Consider the following 15,763-nt stretch of genomic DNA (forward strand, 5'->3'; position numbering starts at 1 on the left):
ACATGTACTCGGTGACACCACGGTTTTGGGAGAGATTGTATTGGGTTGCGTATTTATTTCTGTTTTCAAAGGTTTTCCTTAAATATTAACTGCTTCCGTATTTTTTTTTTCAAAGCTTTTGGTTATGTTGGAATAGTTGAGTAATTGGCTTGCCTAGTTCTACGATAGGCGTCATCACGACGGTTGGTTTTGGGTCGTGACAAGAATCAATGCAGAAATAATGTAGAAACATTGCAGAAAAATGCGGGAATTATGCAGAAACTGTGCAGAAATAATGCAGAAAAGTGCAGGAATTGTGCAAAAATTATTCAAATACAATGCAAATAAATACAAGAACTGTGCAAAACTCCAGCAAAAAGAAAGTATAAACTGCGGCTAATATCTATTTCGGTTGTATCGTATGTACTGATGCAGTGAAAAGGGGTTTTGGAGAGGTAATTATGTCTTAACGAAATCTTTATCCAAGGAATTATAATCCTGGTATTGTTATTCCACCTCCAATGTGGGATAAGTTTATACTAATATTTGGTATAAAATTATACCAGGATTATTTACTACCAGTAACCAAACATGAAATAAATTTAACCCCAATTTTTATACTGGTATATCCCACTTAATACCTGTAACCAAACGACCCCTAATATCTCAAGTTTCTTGTCATTTCATTTTACTTTAAATTTATTTTATTAAAAAAATGAGAATATAGTGACTGATATACCAGTCTTTTTTGACCAACTCACTCGTTGAACCTTGCACGTCAATCAATTGATTATTGGTTTGGTCATAGATGTTTCTATTAAGCTGGGAATAATTAGTGGTGAGCATGTGTGGTATTCTTCATTGGAAACAGAATCCGAAATTGCACGGCAAAACGTAGTTAAACAAATAATTTCTTGTGCCTAGCTAAGACATGAGATAGTTTCCTATTTGATTAAAATTCAAACAGAGTTTTTCTAGTTATTTATCATCCTTCTAGTAATTTCACATTTAATGTAAAACAATTACTTCAAAGTAGAAGCTCAAAAAATATTAACTCATGGCACTTAATTGCCAAAGTGCTAAATAATTTTAAGCATATTTGGACTTATCTTGCGAGTAATTGACATTGTATAGTCACTCTAAAAATAATAATCAAAAAAAAAAAAAAATATATATATATATATATATATATATATTATATACAAAAATTATACCGTTTTTATATGTAAATAGTTTCTACCGCGAGCTACCTTGCTTATAAACCCAATGGAATCATTCCTTAAAACCGAACTTCCACATCCTATAACTTTTGCAAACGTTTCAGCCATGCTACCAAATGTAAAATTGTAAAATTGGTCCCATTCTCACCCCATCTAAGTAAATTTTGCTACTAGAAGAAAAAATATATTTCCAATGAGATAGATGCATGAAAAAAAGATTCACTATAAGAGCATGATAAATGATAAAATGGGCAGCCCGGTGCACAAGTCATCCCAGCGTTCACGTAGGGTTCGGGAAAGGGCCGCACCCTAAGGGTTGTGATGTAGACAATCTACCCTAATGCAAGCATTAGTGGTTGCTTCCATAGCTCGAACCCGGTCACACGGAAACAACTGTATCGTTGCTCCAAGGTTCCCTTCCCAGAACATTCATCTCACTTCTGTTATGCTACTTTCTATTATCATATTCATTCCCCGTGAAAGATACTACAAGAAAGTGAAATCCAGAGAGAGTCCAACTTGATGCCTACTCTATAGTCTAGCTATTTCCATTTGCATTCTATAATTTTATTCAATATCCGCACGAGTAACCCGTGCTGTAGTTGTACCTGGATCGGATGTTGTGATTATTATAAGCAGGATCCCCATAATCAACGGCCTTTATCACCATTGTTTCACGTCGTCCATCCTGTTCTTGAACTGCTCCAAACACAATCTCGTTTGGTTCACAGCTTTGCTCGTAGTATGTTTGAGGACTAGACGACTGGTGCTTCTCGTGATGCTGATATACTTGTGGCAGAAACTGTTGTTGATGTTGATGTTGCTGAAAATTGCCGTGCCCATGTGCATTCCCATTCCATCCACCATAATGGGATTGACTTTGTCTCATATGTCGTGCTTTCTCTGGCTCTTTGTTCATTAATGGATAGGTTTTACGGGGTGTAGGATCTCTCGTGTCTAGGGACGGGGCCTCGTCTTCATCTCGAATTACGTAGCTTTCCTGCATTGGCCATGCACTTGATTGTTTGTGAGGGTAATGGTAATGCTGCTGGACATGATGGGGGTAAGGCTTCTTTCTAAAACCTGAGAACATTCCTCCGAATAGTTCACCCACAGTTGAACCTGTGTTCAGGACAAGCCTTCCCAGTGATAGAAACAGGTTTTCCTCTGGTTTATCGTATTCATCTTCTGGCGGAATTAAAGGAGGCCTCACTGGCTTCATATTTCGCTGATACGGTGCATGCTGCGTGCCCCTAACAGGAGTCCGTTGATCTTTCTGCCAATCAAAAAGGAAATGCATAAATATATTGTTGTGCCAATCAAAAAGGAAATGCATGATGTTCTGCACTAATTCATCCATTCTGTTTATCTATATGCATAGTGAGTTTGACCTTCACATAGAAAACGAAAATTTCTTGGATTCCTAAGATATCCATCTTCCTGCCTTTGTTTTATCCCTCCATTTTGTCCCAGTTTCTATGGAATAATACAGATCTGATACTCAGGGGAAGAACCAAGAAAGGGATTATCAAGGTCATTAATTGCATACACTGTTCGACGAAAAAAGCGCTCCAATTCTACGTTGTAATAAAGCCAGCATGTAACCGAAAAATCCAGCAGCACAAAGCAGTGCCACACCTGCAGGGATGAAAATATACCTTCTTTTTGTAATCAGTGGTGAATTAATTGATAACTGGAAAGAATTAGAAAGTTTGTTTTTTACCAAGATGGAGATTGTTGTCGTCATACTGGTTGTGTGAACAGTCATCATCATTAAGTTGAATTTCTCTAATTGCCCTGTTTCCTCTGTCTATAACTAAAAGTGAACAGCTGCTTCCAACATAAACCACATCAAAGTCGTCGGAAAACTTTGCATCTTCACTTGGCCCGTCAATATGACCTCCACCTCGGGCCGACTTCCCTCCAGCAATAGTTACAACTCCTGCTATACAGAAAAATATGCTTGAGTTATGCACATTACTCGACTGAATTCATTAATTTTCTCTTATCGAACTAGTTTTACTGTGCAATTTTACTACAATCACGTGCATGTAAGTCCTTAAGAGCAGAGAGCATCAATTAAGACAAAGGCGGGACAGAAATCCAAAATTTTACCAGCATCACTGATTTTTCGGATTGCCATATTTATGGTATCTGCAACATATATATTTCCTTGATCATCCATTGTAAGTCCTTTAGGACGGTCCATCCTTGCTTCTCGTAACCTCCCATCCACATGTCCCGAGTATCCTTCAGGAGATCCGGCAACCAATTTTGGACGGCTATCTATAGTTCAATCATCCACTCAATCAACAAGTCAAATTTGATTTAAAGAATAACATTACAGCATTCATTAGAAGTGCATGTCTGCATGTAAAATACACATCCCATTTATCCAAAGGAAGGAAATGAAAAGTGAGTAAAGCTGGACTATAGAGCATAATAGAATTTTACAAGTGACAGTGATGAAACATACCACTCTTGCCCCCAACAAATTGAAAGTTAGCTCATTTTAATTGGATAAAAGAAAAGGATCACAAGAGAAATTATGGAAGCAAGTGAAGGAGTTGGTCACAAGAGAAAATGAAGGCAACTTAGAGGTGTGTTTGTATGACGGAAATGATTTTTCAAGAAAATATTTTCCTCGAGGAAATGACTTCTACCATACCAAAACACAATGTAAGAGTTCAAACAGTAGAGACCATCAGAGGCTTATCCAAGATTTAAATTCTATGGGTTCAACTTTTAAGATTTTAACATTGAATTCATTATATTTTTGAAGTTATGGATTCAAATCTATTATTTTTGCAATTTTAATGAATTTTTACACATAAATTTCTACTCCGCGTCGAAAGTTATTGGTTCAATAGAAGTAGTACCATGCTTTACCAGGGCGGAGCTACAATATTAGCTACAGGTTCGAACCTAGTAGCTTTTGCTTAAATCCTGTATTTGTAGTAGAAAATTCATTAAATATGTAATAATATTTAATTATGAACCCAGTAACTAAAACGAGTTATGAGTTTGATGATAAGTTCATAACCCATAAACTTCAAATCCCGACTCCGCCTCTGTACTTTACAACTTTTGTGCTAAAAGCATATGAAGATATATTGTAATTCTCATTACAGGGCCACCCAGGAATCAGGATGATTCAATGTTTGTAATGTCTTAGGGAATTGACTATTCCATAATATCTTGAACTCAAGCAGTCTAAGTTCCTGCTGAAAGAAAAGGCTAAAGTGATTGGCAGGTAATGAATTAGTATAGAGGCATGCCTAAATTCTTTCCCCACAAGAGACACCACTTTTTATCTTGGATTAGAAAAAGATGGAGGACCCCATAAAAATGGTTGTTTCAATCAGTCCCAGAAAAGAATAAAGCAGAGAAGTTAGCCTAGCACTCACTCAAGGAACTTGGTCCCTAAAGAAAAGCAGAAGCTAACAAATCTAGAAAAAAGATGGAATGCTTCTAGATTCAAGTTAACTATACTTAATAAAAGATATTCCGAACCTCCAAAAGTATAGTCTTCATTTAAACAAAAGCAAATATGAAACCCAAACATAAAAGTTCATTGTAATAAAAATTCAGATTCGCAGAGAGCTTGTTAATGAAACATTTAAAATAATAGAATATTTTGAAAACGATTGAGAGAGAGGAATATTAGCTCTCTGGATTAAGTCCTTGAATGTGTTATCACAACCACCATGAACAAAAAAGGCAGTGATTTTTGTATATCCCAGTAATGAAGACATAATTAAGCGTATGCTCTCTCTGACACCTTAAGCTTTTATAGATAAGATAGTCACATACTTCAACATAGTATCCGAGAGAGAAAACAGAGGTCTTGTTCAAGTGTCATCCTTATCAAAAAGAATTTCAACGTGTTTGGACCATGAAAAAAAATATTAAGCCCTTCTTTCTTTAACTTAAGCTTCAGAATTAGGGAAGTAAAACAAGAGTCTTTTGTTAAACAAGTTTCTTTACTGTTTGAATTACACTCACTAAACTAACTAGTAGAAGAGATCCTCAATGAATAATTATAGAAGTGCAGAACCAAATGAAACGCTCTAATTAGCCACTTACATCGAGACAATGGTGTTGAAACCCTGTAAATATTACTATTCTCAGAGTCCAAAATGAGAACCTCTCCAGTTGAAGAAACTTCTACTGAGTAAGGTTCAATTCCCAGCTTGCTTCCATCAAACACAGTTTCAACAATGTATCCACTTTCAAACTTTATCATCGCACGGCTGGAAACAGCTGATTAATCAAACAAACCGCATCATTTCCACAAACAATCAAAAAGCACAATTCACTAACAATTGAAAAGAAAAAAACATACCAAAACGTACCTGCTTTTGCCGGCGATTTTAGCGACCACAACCACTTAAATAATACAGACGCAACATTTGTGACAACCCCACCAACAATCTCTGCATATAAATGAAAAAGACTGGAACTTTATTAAACAAAACAAAGATTTGAGATTAAGGGGTCATTGAGTTAAGCAAATGAAACATGCACTAACTTGCAGCAGGGGTGGCTGAGGCTGATGAAAATTCAAGAAGTAGAAGAAAGACAATGAGAAATAAGATGACAAAATTCCTTCTCATGGTTCTTGAAATGATCAGTTAAGTTGAAATAACATGAACATTTTAATTATAGGCAAAAACACTGGTAGACAAAAAGCTCACAAACAATGTCTCCCAAGACTTTATACATGGTAATCAGCATATAAAACTTTTTACTTTAGTGAAAGGACAGAGCAGACATATATACAGTGAAACAGAGAGTATTATATTATGGAAGCTAAAAACTTGAAGTTAACTCTATACAAAAATTGGGTTAAAAGAAAGAGAGGAATCAAATGCTTCTACTTTTCCTTGTTAATTTTTCTTTAATAAAACAGTAAATAGAGTGGATTGCAGGGCCACAGTGAAATTACTGAGTTAAGATGGGGTGGCAGGTGGGCGCATGACTGACAAGGAGATGAATTGTCTGAAATACCCTTGGTTAGTCAGGTACTGTAATCGAGATTGATAAGGTTAATGCTGACATTTTCGTCTAGAAAGTTATCTTCCCTAGACAAACAACAGCAACATATGTCAGAGAACCGATGAATCACAACTCATGCGTGCCTCTGCTAAGCCGGTTACTCTGTTTCTTTACTTTTTTTCATTTTTAAGATTTCACTTATATATACACAAGTGGAAGAATTACTATGTTAACAATGTGTTTCTATCTGCGCACTCACTAATCACTAATTTTACTTGATATCTGCTAGGTGAGTTGCAGCAATTAAATTTATCTACCATAACTTAGATAGATAAGATAAATACTGAAATTTAAACGGAAAACCTCGTGATTTTTCATTTACTTCCTTGATCATTAGCCTATATACTAAGTGCATTTTAATTATACATCTTGTTTTTCAAGTTAGTGCTTTAACTTATTATAAATAAGTATTTATAATTATCTTTCAAGTGTTCTAATAGATTTTAAAACTTTTTCGGGTAAAAAAATTAAACTCAATTGGTAAATAGTAGCAGGGAAAGAATAAAAAGAAGGTGCAATTATACACGTAGAGTTTTTAACTAACTAGACTAGTCTTATTGTAACAACCAAACCGCAAAATCAATCTCAAGAATAATGCTTGTTATTCTTCTCTTAGTTTTTCTTCCTTTTCCTTTTTCTTTTTCTCTTTTAGTTTTGTTTCTCTAATTGTCATTGAGAAGACTGTCAAAAAGATGTAATCCCATTGGGGTTCGGTAATTTGAGACTAAAAGAAAGATGGTATAGTTGTCCTTTTTCGTAATCATCACGTTTTGTCAAGAAAGAATAAGCAATCTTGGCATGTCGACTCAATTTTTTGCCATTTCTTAACGCTGAGTTTGATGTTCCAAGATGCAATGCGTCCTTTCTACTCAACTAAAAGATTCACGTTTATCCAAAAGTTCTACATGTTACAGCATAATTACATAAGACTTTAAGTTTTATGAACTAATAATATGAAAATTATCAACACAATCATAAGGTAAAAAAGGTAACATATAAATCCTTAAGAAAACATTAGTTGGTAACATGGTAAAAATAATAACTAATGTGCTATCATAAGTTAAACCAGTGTATATAATTTATATCTAATGTGTTGGAAAAAATAGCAGTTTGGATCTAGTATATCCAGAAGGGGTGCTAGCTAATAAGCTGGTCCATTAGACAATCTAACCCTCGTAAGTCTCCTAAACTAGCGTATACATGTTTTACAGCACAACGCGAAAAGTGATCGTCTTTCACATAGTAGATGTATATACCTGTATATAGCAAGACAGTACGCAACTTGTTAAACTCATATTTTCAGCCCTTTATTCAATACATGCCTCTAAGCTCAGTATTTTGTTTCGTGGTATTGCATTGTACAAAGCAAAATTCATGTACCAGCACAACATTTACAGCTTTCACATTTGAAATACAAAAGTAAGAAGAAGAAAAAAAGCATATACTACAGTTCTATCCTTTAAATAGAAACGGAAAGCACAAATTATACATGGTAAATCATTCCAACCTCCAAAGTTGAAGCACGAGGGAAGCTCAATGCATAGGTTGGCCCGCGACAATTCCTTCTCAAAAAGTCATATCCTATGTCAACCACCAGTTTTTTTATCAAACTTGAACCCCTTTTAGCTCTTACATAACAATGTCCAAGTATAAACGCCATGCCTGCTTCCCGCGCTTCCATCAGTTCTTGCAACTCTGCTCGAACGCTTAAATCCATTTGTGGACTCTCTGGCACCAGAAATCTCACTCTCTTTCTTGGCACTTCTGGTGAACTGATCTCGATCATTTCTGTATCTTTAGTGTCTACATCCTCGCACATTGTTACTCCATCAACATGTGTTGAAGTTGTTCCAATAACTGTCAGTTTTTCGTTGTCGTCTATACCTTCAACAGTTTCAAAATTCTGTGCTGGTCCCTCTGAGCGGATGAATTCAGCTATGCTACAAACTAGATCCTTTTCAAACTCTACGTCGTCCATGTGAATGTCTCGATAACCATATCGTGCTATACATCTGTAGACGCGGTACTCTTTGGGTCCAATTCTTCCCACCAAGAACCTTTCTTCAGGTCTCACGTGAGGTACTGGGACGGACTTGATGCAAAGGAAAACAAGAACCTGGTGGAAAGCAGGTAGGTTGGTGACAAAATGTGAGAAAATAGCTGGAATTCCTGAAACAAGCTCGGTGTGGATGAGGCCAATGCCACGGACCCGTGTAATACCCAGGTTGGGACTCAAGGTGAGCAGCCAGTTGATGGGAATTTTGTTTTCAACATCAAACTCGTACTTTTTCAGGGTGCCGTAATGCCAACTATACATGACAACTAGAAATATCAAAGAGAGAACGATTGGTACCCAGGCCCCTTCGAGGAACTTGATTAGGGAAGCTGAAAAGTAGAGGGCTTCAATGGAACCAAAGAAGAATATAAAGCAAATGGCGAGTAACACGTTTTTGTGCCAGCACAGGACAATGACCAAAGACATAAAGCACGTAGTGACCAGCATAACAGTTATAACTGCCAGACCTGCAAGAGAAAAGCTTGCACGGTAACAAATACGTGTAGTGATTTCAAACCAAATTTAGTCCTAACTTTCTCAGCCTTTTGGCTAAGATCGAGGGAATTTCAATAAATTCAGTTTACTTTTAAAACTTTTCAATTGCCTGATGCACAAAATGATAACTGCAAGTTGTGATTATCTGGTGAATATTTATGTTGGTACACCTAAAGTTGAATGTCACACTGAGACCTTGATACAAGCATGCCTAACATTCTTCTAAGCTTAGCAATACAGAAGCATTCAAGAAAAGGCTTTAAATGAAAAAAGTAAAACAGCATATCTATTATCTAATTCCATGTAAGCATTGCAGACACTTAGCTAACATTGCTGTCGTCTGTCTATAATATTCTCTACGAGGTTGAGAGTTAATTAACTTCCTCTCACTATCTGAAATAACACGTGCACATTTGGAAGGCCGTTCTTTTACATTATGTGGCTTGCAACTTATCCTTGCATTTTTCCCTATTATAGTGAAGTATAACTAATCAAGAGGTTCTATTATTGTAATAAACTAACACGATCAATTTTAAATCAGAAAATATCAGGACAAAAGAATTTTCTATTCTATCCACCGATGTGTTAAAAGAGAGTTCTGTTCCGATCAGAAAAGAAAGGGAGGAATAAATAATAAAAACGTGACACTTAATCAGGCGTTTATATAACAGACTCGAATCCTTTAGTGACTCCATGGACAATGCATATTATTTGGTTGTTAATGATACCTGATGCATTGCTTATGTGTTTCGTGTCACGGAAGCCAATAGTAACTGCCAAGCATAGCAACATCAACGTCCAGTTTATCTCTGGAATGTAAATCTGGCCATGGATTTTGGACGATGTATGTACTATTTTGACCCTTGGGAAGCAACCTAAAGCAGAGCATTGCTTGATTATGGAAAACGTCCCAGTGATGATGGCCTGGCTTCCAACCACTGCAGCAAGTATCGCAATAGCCAGAACAGGATACCGTAGTTTTTCTGGGACAATGATGAACATACGAATTGTAGAAATTTTAAAACTATATACATGCTGCAAGTTTCAAATGCACTAAGAGAAAAAAGAGAGAGAATGTAGCGAAGAGAGGAGCAAAGTACTTACCAGGCACTGATACATAGAACCCAATGTGGTAATCACCTTGGATAACATGATGCTTGGAAAGATACGCAGCTTGTCCCATATAAGCAAGAATTAATGACGGGTAGACAACAAACGTAAAAGCTATCTGCAGAGAAGCAGCTCTTATTAGGACTTTCGTTGAATTTGCAGTTGCCAACGTAAAGCATTTTAACTCGGTACCTCTACAAGGAACTTTATTCACATTGAACAAAACATCTACAGATAATCTCAGTTTGACAATAAACACTCCAACACACATTAGCTCAGTATCCTACAAAATGTGCGGTACACATTCGACAGCACTCTTATGAAGCAAAGTTGAAAATAGTTCATCTCAGGATACTGCTTTTAAGCAGGCTGAGGCAACTTACTAAGCTAAGATTACTAGATTTGACCAATCAATTTCAAGAAAATAAACCTGGAAAGACTTTAGAATATGAGAGAGTCAGTCCAAGGAAATTTTGGAAAACTTGAAGCGATCAGAATAGATTAGGAAAACAGGCACTTGCAGGTATGACTACCTAGTGTACCTCTATTCAAGTTTCGTTAATTCCTCAATCACCTTGCAATAAATTAATGTTGTGCACCAGTTTGTCTATCACTGCTCCTCATCGCAGAACACAAGTTCACGAAACTGATACAAAACCATTCAGTGCCAATCTTTCCGACACGGACAAAAGGGAAAGAGTGCCAAACATATAAGGACAGGAGTAATATGAAAGATGGGTTAAAATAATCCAAAGTAGTAACTTTAAGTCACAGCTGAAAGCTAATTCATTTTTTTCATTTAACCTAGTAAATACCAGTTCCATGCTTGATTGAACAGTCTACAATAATAAGCTTCAAGACTTGCATAACAAAATTATTTGAGTTAATTACCTGAATAGACAGCTGCGAAAAGTGTCCAAGATCAGCAAACATAGCTTCTGAACCTGAAAGATGGACAAGCAAAGAGAGTATAAATTCAAATTCCCACCAAAAACATCAAGAGAAAAAGTTTCACATCAATGAATGACGTACCTGTTATACATAATAAAATCCCACCGAGGGACATCCATCCTCCTCTTTGGGTCTTCTTCAAGAATTTGTACATGTAGTAAGGAGATAATGCTTGGTAAACATGAGGGTTCCAGAGGAAGATGTTGTATAACCCAATTGCACTAATGCACAAAAGCCACGTAATCACAATCGGTGCAAATAGAAATCCTATTCGATGCGTCCCATAGTGTTGGAGAAAAAATAAGAACACGAGTATCACACAAGCAACTGGAACTTCTACATCTGCCGGGTAAAGAAGCATTTCAACACAAAATTCATTAGTTCCATGGTTGTTGCTTCTTTATTTTCAACAAGAAGATTTTTGTGAACTATACTGTTAACATGATTTAGAAGACAATATTAATGAATGACATCATTTTACCAGACAAACCTAGAATTCATCAATTATAGAAACAAAATAAGTTAGCTTCTGACTCTCATAATTTCAAAAGCTAACCAGAGAAATCATGGCAACTCCGTACTAGGTAAGAAAACATGACAATTTTTCAGATATTACAGACGACTACCTGCTGTTCATTTCGCAAGTAAATTATTAAAGGCAAGGAAACAGCAGACTTTCTCCTTTGGTTCGCTCGTGGACTATTGATTTTCTATAAACCATCTAACTATCATTGAGGAATATAAGTAACAACAGAAGGATATACTATGACACAAAGTTGGAAATTCATCCTTACAATTGGAACGAAATTATTCTAGTAATTTTGACTGAAAATCAATAAATTACGAGTATGAGTTCATCTTAGAGTATGAAGCTTTCAAGTTACGAGCCGTAGGCAATATTTATATGAATAGTAAGATTTCTTAGCCTATTTCCCAAACAATTCCATAGATTGGTTAACATTATGCTACCAAAGGGATGTACTCCATCATTTAGGTAGAATATTTTCTAGAGGACCTTGTCATAATCATAATCCACAATTGTAGCTTTATCAATAAATCTTTTCCTGTGTTGGAATGTCAGAATGTTAGATTAGATAAATTGTCCGGACCAGAAGAAAGTATTATGGATATTGGATAAACTATCTATAAAAGCTCACAGGTGTAAGAAAACTTGTCTAAGGCATTCTCGCAATATATTTTCTTATTTTCTCACATTATATATTATATCTCAGATATGCTTCGTGATACAAGAACAAACAGAGAGGGCACTTGTCTTTAAGGAGCTCCAAGAGACATTCATACTAGTGCTATATTTTCTTCCTTTCTATTTCAACAGAATAAACATTTTAATCAGACTACGACATTTTATAGCTAATAGTAGTGGTTTACCCAACTAAATATACCATTACATAATTTCCAGTAAGTTAAAACATTATCCACCATCCTCTGCTTTATGAAATAAAAACAACTATGTTTCTCAAGTTGAAACCTCACTTTAAAAATTAGGATAACATCAATGTGGTCTATCACAATGGGGAAAGCACCTAACTTTATTTCTTTATTGATGTTGATATGACTTTGATTACCATATACATTTTGTCTTAATTTAGTATTAAGGGACCCACAATAATGCATCTTCATCAGATATTGGTAACCTTTCCATGTCACAAATTGCATGACCATTAGAAAAAGTTTCCAGAAAAGTGAACCAACTTATTATATTAAATAAATACCCAAGTCTTGTTACATCTAGCCCAAATACATCTGAATAAACTAAGCATAAATCAAAATATATAAGATAGAGGAATCAAGAAAAACTAAAGATAATCACTTGAGAGCAGCCATAAGGAACTGATCTCTATCTACCCCAACAGTTCATTATGAAACTATTTCAAATTATTATCTTCTCGCCTCGGCCATAAACGCTCACTGTTTCTTTTCGTTCATCAGCCAGCTAGAGTATCAGAATATCATCTATTATTATTCTTTGGCATAACAAGGATGAAAATCTATTAACATAATGGAATAAAGCTGTAAAATAAAATAGATATGACTTTTGATTCCTCATCTTCTTAAACAAAGTGGTACGGGCAAGGGAGGGGGGCCATATGGGAACAATAAATCTGCCAAAAAGATTTGGACTCACATTGGTGATGATGCTTTGCCATTGAAAGTTCAAGTCCAGAGACAGCAGAGAACACTGCAGATTCAATGCATCATAAATTAAATAAATTGGAAAGGATTAATTTATCAGTATCACAACATCTCCAATCTGGCAGATAAACTAAGTCTAACACGGATCATACACAAAGGCGGATTCAGAAACTAAATTCAACGAGTTCAAACTTTATAACACTGATTCAGAACTTGATATATATTGAAACTTCAGTGATTTTTATATATATGCTCCGCGTAAAAATTACCTGAGATTGCAGGAGTAAGGACTCCATCACCAATAACCATACAAGTCCCAATCAAAGCTAAAATGAGCAAAATTTTCTTCAAAAATCTGTGTTTCTCAAGAGTTGATTTCAAGCTCATTCCAATCCTATCAGCTGACAAATTTCTATCATTCTTGTACTCATATAAATCCTCATCAGCCAATTGGCCATTAGGCAAAGTACTGACACGGGCATGACGGCACAATAAGGAATACAAGGCAAAAGTCCCACCTTCACCATTATCATCAGCTCTTAATACTATGAACACATATTTAAGCAATGGAATAAGAGTTAATGTCCAAAACACAAATGATAAAACTCCAAATATCTCGTCATTAGACTCTGAATGTTGAATATCCTCTGCAAATGTGCTCTTGTATACATACAAAGGTGAAGTGCTCAAATCTCCATACACCACACCTAAACTCTGATAAGCTAAGGCTAAAACTGTCCTCCAAGATTCTTTCTGCAACAAAATTGGATAATCAAAAATGACTCAAAAGCTCAATTTTTTCAAACATGGGTAACATAATATTGCCAAAAATCTAACCTTTATTGGATTTTCACGACCCCAACTCTCAATATCCATTACTGGGCTAATCAAGAACTTGAAAAAAAGCTCATACTAGGCAAAATCTTGAAATGGCTAGTGGTTGAGCAGCACTGCCTTTAGTTGAAGATATTGCAACAAAATTCCAAGAATTATAAAGCTTTGGCCTTATGAGTGGACTGAGCAATTGAGCGACCCACAGGAAAGAACATTTAAGGAACAGACACATAACACCATGAGGAAAAAAACAAAGATGAAAAAAAAAAAGTTGGTGGGAATTGGAGGTAAGCTGTTTTTTGCTAAATAGAATGAATGGTGACAAAAATATATGAGCACACCTTTTGGTTCACCTTAAATAACGACACTAATCCCTGTAAGGAAGGGCATTATCACACACCTAAAACTAAATTATGGAATAGAAAATTTTCAACTTTATATGACAAGAACCCCAATATATACGTGCAGATGCACTAAAACAAGAAATGTGTGAGATTTTGTTTCTTGGCTGGAGGTTCTGGTAATGGAGTAGTGGAATATTTTGAGTGGGTGGGGTGGGTATAAAATTCACCAGTAACACGTAAGCTGCAGAGGCAACTGAGTTTTTGGGGGTGGGGGAAGGTGGGGAGAGGGGTGAGTTTTTGTCAGTGAATGAATGTATTGACTGCAGGCCACCAACTTAGCTGATATTCTGACATATCGCACTGCCCATTGAGAGCAACGGTTTATTTGCACCACAAGCGTTTTAATGGAATAGTAAAAGTTAGTCACTCTTAATTAAAGATTTTGAGTTCTAGTTCTCATAATTAAATCTAACTCTTTCCGTTTTAATTAAATATCTCGGGTTCTACTCCTCATAATAAAACAAATGAGATTCTTTTTACTTAACAAGAAATTTCAAATTCGAATTGTAGTAATTAAAAAAAAATAATCCAAATAACGGTCAATTTAATTTTTTAAGGAATTGTTACACAAATAACCGGCTAGATTCAATGTTTATTTTTTTTAGCATGTATACATACATTATGCATTAATTTTATATATATATATATATATATATATATATATATATATATATATATATATACATATATTATAAATGAATTATATGCATATTATACATCCGCCAACTATTTTTAGTTTAAGATATTTAGCTAAAAATAGCCGGGAGAAGTATAATATGTGTATGTTATGTATAATTTATGAACACCGACTAAAAAAAGTAAACAAGAAATCTGACCGACTATTTGTATAACAATATAGAGAGTTTTTAGTGGACATACAATGTACGAATTTAATTAGTGCAGTTAGTGATTTTAAATCAAGGATGTATAAAAAAACATTTGATAAACGGACCGGTGATTCAGTAACGCACAGAGTTGGCTCGAATGGTAACAGTTACAAGAAAGAATGTGCTAAACTTGAGAAAAAGTAAAAGTAAAAACAAAGAGAGTCCCATAGGAAAGAACAATGTACATAAAAAATAGACAATGGTGAGGGACAAAGCAAAGAAATAACAGAAGTGATCGGTTTTTGTCGGGCCAATATGTACAAACTACAATATATTCAAACTTCCAACCACCTTAGTTTTTTTTTTTTTTTCCTTTTCTAAAATAAAATAATTGTTATAAATAGTATTTTATTTATGGTGAGTGTCTATATTTTAAAGAGATTTTAGGGTTTTTTACTTGGTGGCTAAGTTACTTTTTTCCTATAAATAGAGGGTTCTATTCCATTGTAATTCATCCCAAATTTATAAGAATTCTCTCTCTCTACTTTTCTTTGTAATGCTCGTCTTCTTCTTTTATTGTTTTATAACACGTTATCAGCACGGGACTCTAACCAATTGAGTAGAAACTTTGGGATTGAGCATAATGATGGTCAATTGTTCCATGAACTTCCTTCA

At 35.2% G+C, this 15,763-nt stretch overlaps 2 protein-coding genes across 2 annotated transcripts; both read right to left on the reverse strand.

Annotated features, from left to right (window-relative positions):
- Nucleotides 1-1,361: 1,361 nt before the first annotated feature.
- Nucleotides 1,362-5,955, reverse strand: LOC104095546 (uncharacterized). The gene is made up of 7 exons (XM_009601695.4): nt 5,731-5,955; nt 5,555-5,635; nt 5,286-5,462; nt 3,315-3,485; nt 2,923-3,141; nt 2,749-2,837; nt 1,362-2,475 (listed from the first exon to the last, which is right to left on the reverse strand). Exons 1-7 carry the CDS (start codon nt 5,813-5,815, stop codon nt 1,771-1,773), a joined length of 1,527 nt encoding a protein of 508 aa, XP_009599990.1. The 5' UTR covers nt 5,816-5,955; the 3' UTR covers nt 1,362-1,770.
- A 1,584-nt stretch (nt 5,956-7,539) lies between these two features.
- Nucleotides 7,540-14,479, reverse strand: LOC104095545 (potassium transporter 8-like). Its single transcript, XM_009601693.4, has 8 exons — nt 13,861-14,479; nt 13,293-13,776; nt 13,016-13,069; nt 10,951-11,211; nt 10,810-10,862; nt 9,913-10,036; nt 9,537-9,791; nt 7,540-8,780 (listed from the first exon to the last, which is right to left on the reverse strand). The coding sequence occupies exons 1-8, from the start codon at nt 13,897-13,899 to the stop codon at nt 7,741-7,743; spliced, it is 2,310 nt and encodes a 769-aa protein (XP_009599988.1). The 5' UTR covers nt 13,900-14,479; the 3' UTR covers nt 7,540-7,740.
- Between the last annotated feature and the right edge of the window lie 1,284 nt (nt 14,480-15,763).

Source organism: Nicotiana tomentosiformis, chromosome 2 (assembly GCF_000390325.3).
Source record: "Nicotiana tomentosiformis chromosome 2, ASM39032v3, whole genome shotgun sequence".
Taxonomy (NCBI): domain Eukaryota; kingdom Viridiplantae; phylum Streptophyta; class Magnoliopsida; order Solanales; family Solanaceae; genus Nicotiana; species Nicotiana tomentosiformis.

Coding starts and splice junctions, on each gene's coding strand:
- LOC104095545 (XM_009601693.4), bottom strand. CDS start 13,899: ATGGATATTGAGAGTTGGGGTCGTGAAAATCCAATAAAG. Junction 13,777..13,860: donor GTCGTGAAAATCCAATAAAG/GTTAGATTTTTG, acceptor ATTTTGTTGCAG/AAAGAATCTTGGAGGACAGT. Junction 10,863..10,950: donor GATTTTATTATGTATAACAG/GTACGTCATTCA, acceptor TCCATCTTTCAG/GTTCAGAAGCTATGTTTGCT.
- LOC104095546 (XM_009601695.4), bottom strand. CDS start 5,815: ATGAGAAGGAATTTTGTCATCTTATTTCTCATTGTCTTTCTTCTACTT. Junction 5,463..5,554: donor AAAATCGCCGGCAAAAGCAG/GTACGTTTTGGT, acceptor TTGATTAATCAG/CTGTTTCCAGCCGTGCGATG. Junction 3,486..5,285: donor TTCAACACCATTGTCTCGAT/GTAAGTGGCTAA, acceptor ATTGAACTATAG/ATAGCCGTCCAAAATTGGTT.